Source organism: Pocillopora verrucosa, chromosome 5 (genome assembly GCF_036669915.1).
Source record: "Pocillopora verrucosa isolate sample1 chromosome 5, ASM3666991v2, whole genome shotgun sequence".
Taxonomy (NCBI): domain Eukaryota; kingdom Metazoa; phylum Cnidaria; class Anthozoa; order Scleractinia; family Pocilloporidae; genus Pocillopora; species Pocillopora verrucosa.
The window spans coordinates 23534963-23550649 of record NC_089316.1 but is presented as its reverse complement, the minus strand read 5'-3'; the positions used below and the strand labels follow the sequence as shown (position 1 = coordinate 23550649).

Sequence of the window (15687 nt, the reverse complement as noted above, 5' to 3'; positions counted from 1 at the left end):
GAGCTTTTAGTTTATTGGTCCGTTTACGAGTGGAAAAATAGAACTCTCGCGGCTTATGTCAGCAAAAGCGGTCGAATGTGATGTTTATTACACTCAGGTCCTATAAAATAGTTTAAAATACGTTGACTAAAATCGGCTGCTCTTGTGATTTTACCAAGTCACGGACCATTATAAGGGTGCTGACATACACTATCGGCAACTTTTGATTAAGTAAGTTGATGGGTGGTGCGATGAGAGGGATTCAATCCAGCAAAATGTCCACAGCCCTGTCTTTACGTTGTGCGCTGAGTAAGTACAAGCTTTACTACTTCTCTTGGTTATGCTTTAGAAACAAAGAAGACAATGAATTTATAAATGAATTAAGGAATAAATGATGGGATATCAATATGTCGGTATCGGGGCATCATGCAACCCTCAGCCGCTTCAAACCAGAGAGACGCAAGTCAAGTGGCAAGTATCCATCTCTCTAAAAACAAATCGATTGAACTCGACAACGTCTGCTCTTGAGTTTTATCACATAAAACAACTGGCTGAATGCCGAGTTTGAACATTTTTATTTATTTATTTATACAGTTTTTGCCACGACACAATTCGAAATGATTTGAAAGCAATTAGTCAGTACGAAACAATTACAAAGTTTTGAAAATGAAGTGCGGTCCGCGTGATCATAAAGATCAAAGGAACTGAAAGCTTTGTTCTTACCATCTTTGGCTAACTGGAGTTTCGTCGCTCGACGAAGCATCAGTCGTTCCAGTCCTGCTAAAACAATTAAAAAAAAAGGAAAAACTATGATAAAATTAAACCCGGCGGTGCCATTTGTGTTCAGTAACCCTTTTTCTTAACATTTTGTAATATCGGTGTGTACGTATATCACTTCCGTGGAATTTATTCCACCTCACTAAAGCGAAAAAAAGTCTTGTGGTATTAACTCATCGATCATATTTTGGACTGGCTTTTGTGTTTTGTGTACTCTTGGGCTACATTGATTTGCAATTCGTATTTTCCATCCAAATTTTGTTCTTCTTATTATTAATATGTCATTTTGTCATTTTATTTATTTTCTCTTGGACTGAATTATAGACTTTTTCGTTTTTTCTCGTCAGATATATTAAAACAAACAATAACTTGATTGCCTCAAAAGCGCACTTGTACGCATGTTTACTAAAATTATCTCAGTTATCCTTATCCGGGGACGAAACGTTTTTAAAATTAGAAATATATGATAAATTTATATTTGACCTCTAAATGATTGTAATGATAATAATAAAAAAGAAATGACAAAGTAATCCTCAAAGGTTAGGGAACACCATAGAAATTGAAGAGAAAAAAAAAGGTAAGAGGCCGTAATATTTGCATCTCTCCAAGAATGTTACTTAGTTGCTCATTTACTATTAGAATTGCGAGGGACGATTTTGAACCGCGTCAAAGTTTTGATCACCTCTTTCTTTCTCCGCAATTGCTTTGATCGACGTAATCTTTTCAGGACTGTTTTACCGTCATATTTCAACCCCAAGGAAACAAAATTGGTTCTAAGGAAATAGATAAAGTGCAATTTTTCGCACCAGGTGGGGGCTATTTTACAAACATCTTGGTCACAAACGTGTTAGCGTCGATAACGTTTCCTTTGTGATTTTTCAGTTTTCGCTAACAGCGCTCGATCGTTTCGAAGGAAAAAGTTTGCTTCTTCTTCTGTAACGGCGGCAAACCAATCAAACTCCTGGTATTAGCGCTAGAATAGCAACAAGGGAATATCACCAGGAATTTCTCATTCTTAGTTAGGGTCTGTTCGGTCAGTTAACGTTTTACCTCAAATCTTCATATATTTAAGAGCAGAATTGAATTCGAGTCCTTTTCGTTTGATAAGAGTCATTTTTGCAGTCAATAAGCTTGTTCAGGGTGACATTGTCTGCGTTTAAAACTAGACTGTGAATGGCGAAAGGTAAAAAAAGGGAAGATTTCTATGGTGAAACTAAAATAGAATCCTGGCTGTAAGCACAAGTATCGAGGAAACTTGATGAGGAATGGTTGAAGAAACTCACCGAAATGGATAAAGGCTCGTGGTTGAAGCGACGGGCACACGGTCAGGAACCATTAACGAGTTCTGTCGCAGCATGCTCGAGTCGCTTTTGAGCCAAAAAAATAAATAAATACAATTGAAAATTTAAAAAAATAAAAAAATAAAAATAAAAAATTCAATCCAAATTGCCGGCCAGCAGATTATTTAAATACCGTCTGGTACGGGCGACTATTACCCGCAAAATATGTTTTTGCTGCGAGTCTCCCGAGACAACGCGGAACACTTCTGTGTTTCTATTAGCGGTCGGCATTGCGAAAAATTTAGTGTTGACATAACTTGGCATGTGGTCACTTAAAGGCGTGAATTATTAGCAGAGCTTTGGAAGGACAAAGAAAAAAAACATGCTTTGTAACTACGCGATAATAGAGAATGTAAACCATACGGTTTGCCTTGAAATTCGGTTTTCGAACTCCCCAACATACCATCCGCAAAACCCGGTGAGGGTTCCGTTTTCGAAATGGATCTCCCGCAATTGCCTGAGTGTAGAAAAAGAAAAAAACAAACAAGAACATTATGGGGTGGTAATAAACTGAATATCAGCAGACTGCGGAACCTTAGAACCAAGAACCAGCGCAACCAGCGCAACCTGCGGAACCGTTATGATGAAAAAAAAAATTAATAATAAAAACTAAAAACACCTTAATGCTGTTCGAGATTTTGTTTTCGTGTATATAGAAGATAACGTTATCAGATAAATATGTTTGTTAGTTCTTTGCTGATTTTTTTTTTGGTTGTTGTTTTTTTATTCTGTATTTTTTTAATCTATCTATCTTGAGGTCCGATAGGTAACAACTTTTGTTCAGCTGGTTGCGGAGATACTGCACTTTTTTCTTTCAATTCCTCAGTTAGCTCCTTAGGGAAGGTAAAAAAGCCATGGGTAGATTTTAAGGTGCATGTAGCGAATAAAATGCTCTAGTACTAGTCTAACTTGAAATTTAAGAAACTCTTTTGTTGTTTCAAATGTTACAATCGACATAACAGTAAAATTATTTTCCCATTTTTTCTTCTACAGTCATCCTTCATTTGATAATGGAATTGCCAGGAACAGGTGAGGAAGTGTAATTACAATTTAATATTTATGTATCTTAAAATGACGTGAAAAGAAAGGATCTGACTGAATTATCAAAATGATTAGTTATAGACTGCCTGCTGCAATGACATCGATCGTTTTGCGATTAAAAACATTAGTTGGAAAGCAAAACAAAAAGGTAAACGATTAACGGTGCTATTACCCTGATTCCCCAATTTCCACTTATAAAACCTTGGCTAATTATAATTTTTCCTTCGGTGACGTAGAGGGTTTTGATGCCCATTGTTTTTTATCATTAATGGTATAAATTTTCTTTTTCTTCTTCATATCTTTATCGTTATTACTCTTGTTATCATCAGTATACATTTTTTCCTTTATTTATTTTTTTTTTTGTCTCCATGCCATCATCAGAATTATCATTATTGTTACAATCAGTATACATTTTCTTCGTTTATTTATTCCTTTATTTTTTTTTTTATAGAGTGCCAAGCAACCTGTTTCAAAAACTCCTGCTACATATTTTCGAAAAGCGGAAGATATTGGTATAGCAACAGGAATGTCTGTTACCTCCAGGGAGGTTACTTAGTCTCCATCGAAACTGAAGAAGAATGGCACTTTATCAATCATGAGATTCAAAAGCGTGATACTTGGAATACTAGTGCGTGGCACATTGGTTTAGGGGAGAGAGACAAGGGTTGGACTTGGGAGAGTGGAGAACAACTGAATATTTCGAAATGGAAAGATTCTCAGCTAGATGATAACGACGATAGAGCGGAAATATCCAAGAATGGAAGCCTCTTTAATGGTATCTCTTGGGGTGATAAAAACGCCTTCATTTGCGAGATGCCCAGAAGTAAGATCACATTCCAACCATAAAGTATATTATGTGCAGTCTTGCACTTGTGTCATGAAAATTTCTCTTGCTTCTTAAAAGTGAAAATATTGTTCACATAATACGCTCAGCTTACCTAACTTGAACGCGTGAGCGACGAATGAACGTTTAAGCGCGCATTAGTGGTTGAACATAATGCCCGTAAAAAAAATGCGGGACATATGTTTCGAAAAAAAATGATCACTCAAAAATTGTACTTTTTTGCATCGCCTGCAGTTGAGGAAAACAGCGATCGAAATTGTACATTTCACAATTTTTGTCGAGCCCGCTGAGATTGGGATAATCTAACAATGCAACAAGTTACATGACGTGTTCACTGAGGTCAGTGAGTGAACAAATATTCTTTTGAACATAACTCTTCGAAGTATGTATGCCCAAGGTCTTGAATACCGGTACTGAAGACACTGAAGAGTGCTGGTACTGAAGAGTGTGCAGTTTTTCCCAATACAGACCGACCTTGGCTGATGAAAAACATTTTTTGTCTGTCACTAAAATTTTTTCTTTAAAAACAGTCAATGATCTTACGGAAAGTGTTACTCACTTCCATTGACTATTGATGAACGAAGTATAGCTCTGTTCAGTCAGTCAATGGAAAGTAATTGTAAGAAAATTTAAATCTGTTTCGAGATCGTGAGAGTTTGCTTGTTTATTTGGTGCAATTGCGTGTGTAAATCTGGTCTTTTGTCAAAAGCGGAATTTAATATAGCTTTTTCTCGTTGAATTCCTTCGTTTTCTGTTGTGATGTTTACGGTACAAATGTCTAATTTTAGAAGACTTATTAAGACTGACCAAAAGCGTATTTAAAGTATAGAATGAAGACTTCGCTTACTGTTTTTCAAAGAAAAAATTGTTTGAAAGAATTCAGATATAAAATGATTGAAAATTCCATTAATTAATTCAATTTTAAACAAATACCTCACGTTCTAACTTCTTGAGTTACTTCTAATGAAGGTCTAGGTTAATTACAAACAGTTTTCAGGTCGTGTGTCAACCCATCTAATGACAAATTTGCTACCAAAAATCATTTTACCAATTTTTTTGCCGGCAGCCACAGTGAATTAAAAAAGAGAAGGAGGGGATTAATAAGTTATTAATCAGCTTGATTTGCTTTAAAATGATTTGCTTAAAAATACTGCCCAGCTGGCAAACGATATATATTTATGAAAAATGGTACGAAGCTAGGGTTGTAGCTAACGACTCGAGCAAGCGTTGCCGTGCCACTAGGCAGAGATAGGAAAATCCGGACGGCCAAAGAACCAAAAAGATCGCACGATTCGTTACCGTTCAGAAAAACAAACAATAAGTACAGTTCTTTTGGGGAAAGTTTTCGGGAAAAAGCGTGTCAGAAGTGCAAGCGGATAGTGACAGATATTGTGGGTAGCTTTCAAGTCATAGTTAGACGACCTCTAAGAAAATGCCACTTTAAGGACGAGGCACCACGGGTTTGAACCTATTTTTAATGCAAGATTGACTTTAAATTCGAAACTGCAATCAAATCGGAAGAAAAGCGCAAGCTAACCTTAATTAATTTATCTTTACTTTTTTTATGTCCATGTTGATTACCGCCAACCAGATAATCTTTTGAGTTTGTCGCGTTCCCTTTAGATTTTTGTTCTGTTTTGTTTTTTTTTTCCGATAAACTTTCCCTTAGCAACTGTATACGGTGAACTGCGTATCTCCAGTTGCACATTTATGAAAACTTACATTCACATTTAATTTTACGTTTTTTAAGTCTGTTCAGATGGGGGAGGAAGAATAAGGGGCGGGGTGAGGGGAGTTGTCAGCTCAACAAGGAACTAATTAATACCCAGAAATTCAACTATTAAAATTTCACGAACTCACAGATACTTTTAGCTGAAGGTCAGAAAAGCAAGGCAGAGATGGTGGACGCCGTAGTGAAGAGAGACGTACTGTAATAATTGACACTGATCAAACATAAACTAAAGATGCTAAATTTAGAAAAAGGAATGAAATAGAAAATGAAAAATATCACATTTTCTTTCTCATTTTCTCCTCCTTTATTGTGATTGTGATCATAGTTTTTTTATGTCTTAATCATTGTTATTATTATCACTTTGTTTATCATCATTATGATAATTAGTATTTTTGTTTCCGTTTTTATCATTTTGTAGGATGCTCAAACATAACTTTTAAGAACTCTTGGTACATAATTTCGGTGAATGGATGGTCATGGCTCTTTAACAGAGAAACCTGCCAAAACCAAGGAGGGGACCTAGTATCAATTGAAACCGAAGAGGAATGGAAGTTCATTAATGACGAGATTCAAAGGCGAAATACTAAGTACTATATAAGTACATGGAGTATTGGTTTAACAAAAAAAGCCGGGAATTGGACCTGGGTGAGTGAAAGACCGCTGACTATATACAAATGGGGAAAAGGGGAGCCAAGTGGTGAACACAACAAGCGGTCCAGTAATGGCAAACCGGGCGTGTTTGGTAGCACCGTTGGGGGAACTGGCACGCTTATATTTGTGAGATTTCCGAGGGTAAGTTTTTCTTTTAGTTTGTTTTGTTTTGTTTTATTTTCTCCCTTTTTGTTTTCTTATTCTTCTTCTTATTCTTATTATTATTATTATTATTATTATTATTATTATTTTGAGTAAACTAAAAGGCACCAGAAGCGCTTAGCCGTAACAAAAACATTCTTTGGTGACGTTTGCGATACTCACGACATCATTTTTATAAACCCTCTGACAGTCGGGATCAAGTTTACACTTACATTTGCATAACTGAAAATATGTTTGAAACAATTTCAATGAACGTTTTCACGATATACATGTCTAACTTTTAACCTTGCGAGCAGAGGAAAGTTTTAAATGGTTCTGTTACTATTACCATTACGAGTAACAACAATTGTGAAACTTTCAACTGTCGCTAATCTTCATGTAGTTAATTTATCATTTCGATTGAATGAAATGGTGGTGAATACCAACTGCAAAGAATCAGCGATCCGATTGTTTTGTTAGATAGCAACACGTGATGATGTGAAGTGCGTTATCTTATGTGAAAAGGTAGTGACTCAGTCGGTAAAGATACTGCCAACTGTCGTTTTAAAAAACAAATGCAAAAAACTTCGAGACTTATTTTTTCTTCGCAGAGGGAATCAATTTTTATGTTTATTGTATTCTATTTCGAGATCCAATCCTTTGAACTGTAAAGTTGTAGGGGCTAAATTCAATGCAATGCAAAATGTGCAGTGAACATAAGAATCTGACCACTACTCTCAGTAACATTTAGTTCCGTCTGAAATTTTTTGAGTGGTGTTGGATAGTGCGGTTCGAACAAGTGCTAAAATGCAGAAGAGAGAAAGATGGATTCGTCTTGTCACGAGCGTGGGACAAAGAAAAAAATTCTGAGTTCCATGAGGAATCGAACCTCAGACCCTCGGATTCCGCGCTCCGATGCACTACCACTGAGCCATAGAGACTCCACGGTGAGCGAAATCTATTACGCAGGTTGTTTACAAGGAAATGGCACATGATGGAGTCAGGCCTAATGAGGCAAAATGAAAATTGATCGGTAGAATACAATTTAAGGGCATGGAAAAGTGCCATGTGTTCATGTAATGCAATTGTGTAGAACGTTCTGATCGGACTGAAGGTTGATGGAAATGTTCTTACATTCGGCGGAACTAAACTGTAGGGACAGTGACAGAATGTAAATATTTTCCGATCGGTGTGTAAGCACGTGAGCCGCTATGACGTTAATTGCGTTTTTTCTTGTAGGTCTTTCTTGACATTTATAATGTTTCATCTCATTTCTCGCACTTTTCCAGCTTTATGTTAAAAGTTTTTTTTGCATGTAATTGTATCTCCATAAAGCCAATGGCTAAGAAGTAAACCACTTACCTATCTTCGATACCAATTAACGAAAACCATTGCTTGTTAGTCTTTTCCTTTCATAGCAGTGTTAACAATGGGGATGTTCGAGGTATTTTGCAGTGTATTCCAATAGTGTCCATTGGCATAGCACACTTCGGGTGAAGTACTTCGTAACAGTGGCGCATCACGTATAGTGTTTATACGCATTAGTAAAACCTGTGTTGATGAAAACCAAAAGGATCCTCGCTAGCGTCTACTTATTATGAAATATCCGTTTCATCCAAGTTTTGTAAATTGAGCGATGATAACAAGCTTGAAGTTTTGAACCTTTACGCCCTCTGTGTTTCCTGTCATTCGCTACCCTATTATTATGAAAAATATACAAACACGTGTTAAGAGGTAAGCCGTAAAACGGCAAAAGAGCTCAATTAATATCTCATTCTAATCGAAGATTTACAATCTTATCCATCTTAAGTATCATCATTAGTATCGGCATCAGCATCGCTATCGCTATCTCTATTATCATCGGCATTAGGATCAGCATCGCCATCGCCATCGCCATCGCCATCGCCATCGCCATCGCCATCGCCATCGCCATCGCCATCGCCATCGCCATCGCCATCGCCATCGCCATCGCCATCGCCATCGCCATCGCCATCGCCATCGCCATCGCCATCGCCATCGCCATCGCCATCGCCATCGCCATCGCCATCGCCATCGCCATCGCCATCGCCATCGCCATCGCCATCGCCATCGCCATCGCCATCGCCATCGCCATCGCCATCGCCATCGCCATCGCCATCGCCATCGCCATCGCCATCGCCATCGCCATCGCCATCGCCATCGCCATCGCCATCGCCATCGCCATCGCCATCGCCATCGCCATCGCCATCGCCATCGCTAACAGCACCATCGTCATTGTTGTTTAGGACAGTTGAGCATTTGGTTTGTGTTCTGAATAGTCCTTTTGCGTTTCTTTGCATGTCACTTTTCGAGATCTTCTCGGTCCATTAATGTGACAGACAATTGTTTTTTTTTTTTTTTATTATTATTATTATTCCAGGCAAATTACTATGTGTCAAAATTATCCGGAATAAATGTTACCAGAAAGATTTCCATACAGGTATGCAATTTTCATAACTTGAAGGCTTTTAACCCCGATATATCTATTTACACCATAAAAAAGTAAATATCTGAAATTTAAGATAAACCACCATTCAAGCCATACAGGGTGAAAATGGCGAGGCTTAAAAAGTAACCCAGGACCCTAAAAGAGTTATTTTGATGGGGAATACCCTGGACACCATCTGGGGCCTCCTGCTTTGTGTTAAATTGTGTATATGAGACTGGCTAGTTAATGACCTTGGAATATTTACGTAATTATAGGAGGCTGTAGGTGTGTTTGAAGATTTCACCATAAATCTCAAGAAAGTCGCAAAAGGCAAGGTCAGCATGGAAGAGGTTAAGATACTAAGAAAATCCATCTTTGAGGTGGCAGAGGCCGTCGAGAAATTTGCTATTAATTATGGCAAGCAACACCTGAGTGGAATGAGACCTTCAGAAAGGATCGTTTTCCCAAACATGGGTGAGGTGGCGGCCTTCAATCCTGTTTAGTTTCAAAATCTATTGCTCTGTTACTTACTGATTTGCTGACTGACCGACTGAGTAACATAGTTTTCAAGATAAATCTCAGTTATTGACCAAAATTATTAGAAACTTTATTGTTGGATGTCATTGGTTCTTCTTCCTTTTTTTAAACTTTGACTTTTTGCGGTGGAGAAGGAAATAAAAGGTGGTTTGAAATCAACAAGAGAGAATAGGAATCCTTCAAAATTCTGAAACCCTTCGTCTTGCTCTGTTTATAGATTGGCGAGTAACACTTTACTTACTGAAATTGTCAAATCTTACAAATAATGTACCCTTACTTCATACTATGCACTGAGCTCAAAATAAGCACATCGTTTGCGATGCAAATATATGCAAGATTTTTAACCGTACTCATACAAACTCCCTAATGAACTCTATTGTTCTCAGACAAAACGCTTCGAGGAACGAAATGAATTTTCACAATTTTAGTCCGTGCAGTACTACATACTTTTTAATCAGTTTTACATAAAAAATCATATTTAAAATGATTGAATTCGTCGAATATTCGCTGAAGGGCAAATAAAGTACAAACGGTACACGTCCACTCACTAAGATTATAAAACATTTTGTGTACTTCGCAAAACTCATGTTTTGTACACGTGCTATCGTTAATTTCACCGTGAGTGCTTTTATTTGTCATTGAGTTGTTTTTCTGACAGTTTTGGCCATTCAAAAAGCCTATCGCCAGAATGCAAGTTTCTTCCACATTGATGAACAACGATGGCAAGCGACAATCGATATCGCTTCTTCAAATTTTGAGGAAAATGGTTCGTATTAACCAGCGTGTTAACTTTACAACTTTTAATTACCTTAGTTTCTCCAATCCGAATTCCTGTATTGAAATAAAGTCCCATAAAAATGCACTAAATTAGTTTACATAGTCTATTTTCTTGAATTCTTTGCCTTCCTTCTGAAGTCACATGCCTCAGGGCCTGATAAAAATTCGAACTTTGTGTTTTTGTTTTTTCTAACTTATTTTTTGTTGATTCTTGGGGGGTTTTAAGGATCATTGGTAGTGGCTTTTGTGTACAAGGATCTGCATGACCAACTTCTGACGGACCAACCCATCAGGAATGAAACAGTCAACAAAAGGTCATGATATTTTCATCTCCTTCTATGTCGCTTACCCCCAAAACACATAATATGGAAACATAAGATTGAAGTTCAACCAAACTGAGCTTAGAAACTTTCAAAAACCTCATATAGGGTTCGAAGTCTTCCTGCCTGTCTCAGACAATTCCATCTTCATAAAAAACTCGCTTGAATCTAGCAAGAGTATATGTTTGTTGATTCCTCGATTTTGGTTCATTTACAAATATAATTTCTTCATAGGTATATCAAATCCAGGATAATGGCCATAACTATGGACCCCAAGCCTAATAAATTGGCAGAAAATGTCATCCTTAAGTTCAAAAACCTAAAGGTAACATTAAAATTAGTTGCTACACGCTATTATGATTCATTCTGACTAGATAAAATCTATTTTCAGGTTTTGACAGCAGAGAAGCGCTGCATGTTTTGGAGTGGCCTTAGCAAAAGGTAAAAAATACCTGTAAAGTATTTCTTCGTTCTGAAATTAAGTTAAGTATGGCAGAGTATGAATGAAAGTTCATAGTCGGATGTTTCCCGGAGGCCATCATGTTGTCGTTTTTAGAGAGAGGAAGTCTCACTCAAAATTTCTCGCTGCTAAAACTACAATGGAGGAAAAACCTGGCGCAAATTGTCCAACATCACCTCTTCCCCAAACGATGAATTATTTTGTGTGCTTTGTTAATTTAATTTTTCAGGTCTGAGGGATTTTCAGAGGAAGGATGCCATGTAGTTAAATCAAAAAGCAACTCAGAAGAAACAGTTTGCAGCTGCAATCATTTGACGCATTTTGCCGTCTTAATGGACTACGACGGTAGCTTAAAGGTAATCAAATAATTTTTGCCTTACTCTATCATTTTATGGGCTCAATTAACTACATCAATGTTCTCCTTTAGTTTTTTTCTTTTTTGACATAGCTCACCAAGGAGGACGAAACAGTCCTGAAAGTTATCACCTACGTGGGACTGAGCCTTTCCATCGTCGGGATACTTTTAACATTAATACTTTATTATTGCCTCACGTATGTAATGTACCTGAATTTTGATGACGTAGATTCTCATCTCCCCTCAACTAGACTAGAGAGAAAAGAGATCTCAATGCAAATCTCCATGCCGATAAGAAAATACATGTCGGCCGAATAACTCACAAATTCAAAGTAGATTTCATGCCCCATTAAGAGCGCTTGAAATGCTCATGGTTTCACGGTTCATGAATTGTTTAGAGTTTAGCCATTTTCCTCAACATTTTTTCCTTTTTTGGTCCTTTCTAGAGCTCTTCACTGTCTTTTTTTTTCCTTTGATGTCAAGATTTAGTCGATATCTTTAACCACATTTTGCTGTATCTTTTGATTAAATTTTGTGGTTCTTGCTGTACTTACCTATTATTTCATCAGAGATGTTCGTCAACCTCTCTCTCAAATTCGACTGAGTGTTTCTATGTCCCTTGGAGCTGGACAGATCATCTTCTTCGCGGGAATAAACGCCACAGAAAACAAAGTTAGTGGCCTCTCTTTCATATCCATAGAATGAATCTACTCTTTGCACCAAAAATATCTTATCTAAAGGAGCGCGATAAGAATACGAAAAAATCTTTCTCTTCACAGGCTGCTTGTGTTACAATAGCAGCTCTAATGCAGTATTTCTTGATGGCCGCTTTCTGTTGGATGCTGATCGAGGCAATTTATCTCTACCTCTTCGTTGTGAAAGTTTATAATATCAACGCCAAGATCCACATGTATCACGTCGTCTCATGGGGTAAGTTTATTATTTTACAACATGCACAGGTAACTATAACCATGCATCAGTGCTTTCGGATCGCCAAAACCGTTGTTGTCATCCATTGCAGTGTTTGTATTTCCTTTCTCTCTCTATGGGTAGGTCTTCCAGTGATCATGGTGGCCATTTCAATTGGCATCGCTGCTGGGAAAGGATTACAAAGCTATACGAGTGATAAATAGTGAGGAAAAATTCAACGGTTCCTTCTTTTACTTTATTTCATTACATTCTTTCTTTTGTGTTTTTGTGTATAGTTTTAAATCAGTATCATTTCATTTGTTAAAAATTTGTCTTTCTTTCCTGCCTTTCACTTCTTCGAGTTTAGTTGCTGGCTTTCCTCGACTAACAACCTGACCTGGATATTCGTCGCCTTTGTGACTTTCATTGAAGTTGTGAGTTTATGATTCGTGTTGGTGATTATGAGTGGTATACTTGGACTAATTGCTGCCAAGAGACCTTTTCCTCTGCTCTTTAAAAAGCGAATTAAACCTTTAACTCCCAGGAGTGATCAACATGAAACTTCTCTCTGTAATAGCTTTACATTATACAGGAAACAGCGAATGAGAATATGTAAACTTATCAGGTAAAAGTTGCTGCCTTGATCTAACACCAAATTCTCATAACTATTTTTAAAAATATTTGTAGCAGCTAGAGGGGAGAATTACTAATCAGATCTTGGGAGTTAAAGGGATAAGTATTTATGATATTACCACACAATACATACCATTTATCTTTTGCTATTTACTCACGAAAAACTTTGGACGGAGCTGCTGTTTACGGGATGGTTGTCAATTTTAACCTACTGATGGCCTTCAATAGCGAGAAAAACCTTTGAGACAATGTCTTCACAGGCATAAAATAGCTTCATAAATTCTCCAACTTTTACTTTATAGCGTAAAAAAAAAAATCCTCACTGCCTCCATATTAATGTTCTCACACTGTTTCACATTGATATACCATGATGATGTTTCGCGCAAAAATCAGTGATTAAAAAAATTTAATTAAAAAAGACTTGACAAAAATGAAATGGCAGGGAGAGTAGGAGATATTGAATTTATATAATTAACATGAGGCTTCACTTGGTATGGTTCATTCAGTTTAGACACTTTTGTTCGCAATTTCATTAGCCCATTGTCAGAGGATCGAAGCTCATAATTTAGGTCCCCTGGCTGGGAGTTCTATTCCCTGTAAATGACTCTTCATTCCACCCTCCTTGCCAAACTAATGACGTCTTTGGCAAGGATCCTTTCTTGCCTTTTCGACAACCATATCTAAATAATCAATTTATTCCTATCGTATTTTTAGCTCAACATCTTGATACTCGTAAGCGTTATAAAGGAAATGACCAATTTGGTGCAGCCAACAGCGGAAGACAACAATTTTCAGCAAGTACGGTAAGACCTGCAACATAAAACTAAAACAAAATAGTGGACAAGATTGCCATGTGCTCCTGTGAGGCGATAATCGCCTAACTTCCCCATTCCTTAATCAGGAAGGCATTCCGATATCAAAAAATAAAAATTATTTGTCAAATTAAAATAAAAGAATGTCTTTTCTTTCTTTGCTTTTAACTCCTATACTTGGCATCAAAGCATGCGTGGTGATAAATCCCCTGCTGGGTATCACGTGGTTATTTGGTCTCCTTTTTCCTGTGCATAAAGCTTTTGCCTACGTCTTCACCATACTCAACTCTACTCAGGCGAGTGTTCAATGGTTACTCTCAAAAATCATCCAATCTTGATTATATAAATCTCGATTGAATTTGTCAACCAAGCGAGACACCATTACAATGGTTACATGATATTTATTGGAATTATGAAAACAAAAAGCTGTTAACTATGCTGAATAAAACAGATTTCTTCTTTATTTCTTCAATTCTTCCTAAATTTCTCTTCATTTCCATCTAAATAGATATTTCCCTAATTTTTTTTTAAATATGTTAAAAAGGAATGATCTGAAATCATGCTTATCCCGCAGGGTTTCCTGATTTTCGCTTTACACTGCATGCGAAACAACCAGGTAAGAAAAAAAATTAAGCTGTTTCTACACTAACTGCATATCATCAAGTTGTAGTCTTTCAATAAATGTGTTAGTGCTCAGAACCAATATTTATGTTGCTCGTCTATGTGCAGATCAAAGAAAGATTCAAAAGAAAGATGAACATCGTTTTTCCATCTTCAATAAAGGACAACGCCACAAGGAAGTGCTCACAGGTCAAACAAGTGAAGTTGTGCTGAATTTGAATCCAAATCCCACTTAACTCAAGTAACTGGATCTAGCCAACTAGAAATAACCGTCAATTACTTAGTGCAATCATTTAGTTCACAGCGATTAGTCGGTTGCGATCGGTCTGAGGCACGATCTGCAGGTTAAGGTCATTCTGTTTATTATTGTTTAAGCACTCATGCAATTGTAAATGTCACCTATCTTCTTCGTGATTGTAAGTTATAAGTTTATTTTCTGAGCGATCGTATATTTGCAAGCAAAATTCATCGAAATAAACCAATCTAAAAATTTTAATTTCTTATGGCTCAGTCTTATGAGGGCTGCCCTCCGAATAAGACTACAGGGAGAACTACTTTGAAGATTGTTGATATAATTTCGAAGAACTTTGGAGACAACTGTGAGATTTTGTCAGTGGTTGAGCTAAGAGATGGTTTTTAATGCGCTTAATAAAGTTTATTTAGTATAAATACTGTACTTCCTTTAACAGTCGCTTCTTGGTAAGAATATTACAAGTTGTTTAATATTGTTCTTTCTGTTGGTTTAATTGTACCGTAACAAATGATACTAATAGTAGTAGTAGCTAAAGCGGACATTCAAAGTTGTTGCTTAATGAATAAATAGATGAATACGTAAATGTTTGAATAAATAAACAACTAATTTGAAAAAACCAGAAAAAAACTTAGTGATTGGATCCTTTTTGGATCAGTTACATTTGCCCATTTTTAATTTTTTTTTCGCAATTAAAGTGCGCGTTATATTCGAACTTTATTAAAACCGAGATTATAATCTCTTGCGCAAACTTAGTTTAACAGCGATTAAAGAACATCTACACAGAGTACACAATTTATAGGAAAAATGCTCAGCAATAGAAATGAGGAATATTTCCATAGGCCTTGTTTTCAAGTATAACTATAACTGAGAGGCAAGCATTGAAGAGGAATTTCAACAATTGAGAGAAGGAGTCGATAATGTAAATATGCCCGACTTGGTTTACAACAGTCTAAACTATGTCATACCTATTTATAACTCAACATTGATAACGAAGCATGCGATTTATGCGGAAGAAGGTACACAGAAGAACACTCTGGAATGCGCAAGTACTTTTCTCTC

At 36.8% G+C, this 15687-nt stretch overlaps 1 protein-coding gene across 1 annotated transcript; it reads left to right on the top strand.

Moving 5' to 3' along the window:
• The first annotated feature begins 81 nt into the window (after positions 1 to 81).
• Positions 82 to 14588, top strand: LOC131795725 (adhesion G protein-coupled receptor E5). The gene is made up of 23 exons (XM_066166519.1): positions 82 to 288; positions 3090 to 3125; positions 3589 to 3960; positions 6132 to 6505; positions 7599 to 7657; positions 7924 to 7949; positions 8628 to 8785; positions 8904 to 8963; positions 9227 to 9425; positions 10147 to 10254; positions 10492 to 10579; positions 10820 to 10910; positions 10977 to 11026; positions 11275 to 11401; positions 11494 to 11597; positions 11970 to 12072; positions 12180 to 12330; positions 12454 to 12532; positions 12677 to 12743; positions 13657 to 13745; positions 13930 to 14050; positions 14329 to 14370; positions 14484 to 14588. Exons 1-23 carry the CDS (start codon positions 219 to 221, stop codon positions 14586 to 14588), a joined length of 2679 nt encoding a protein of 892 aa, XP_066022616.1. The 5' UTR covers positions 82 to 218.
• The last annotated feature ends 1099 nt before the right edge of the window (positions 14589 to 15687 follow it).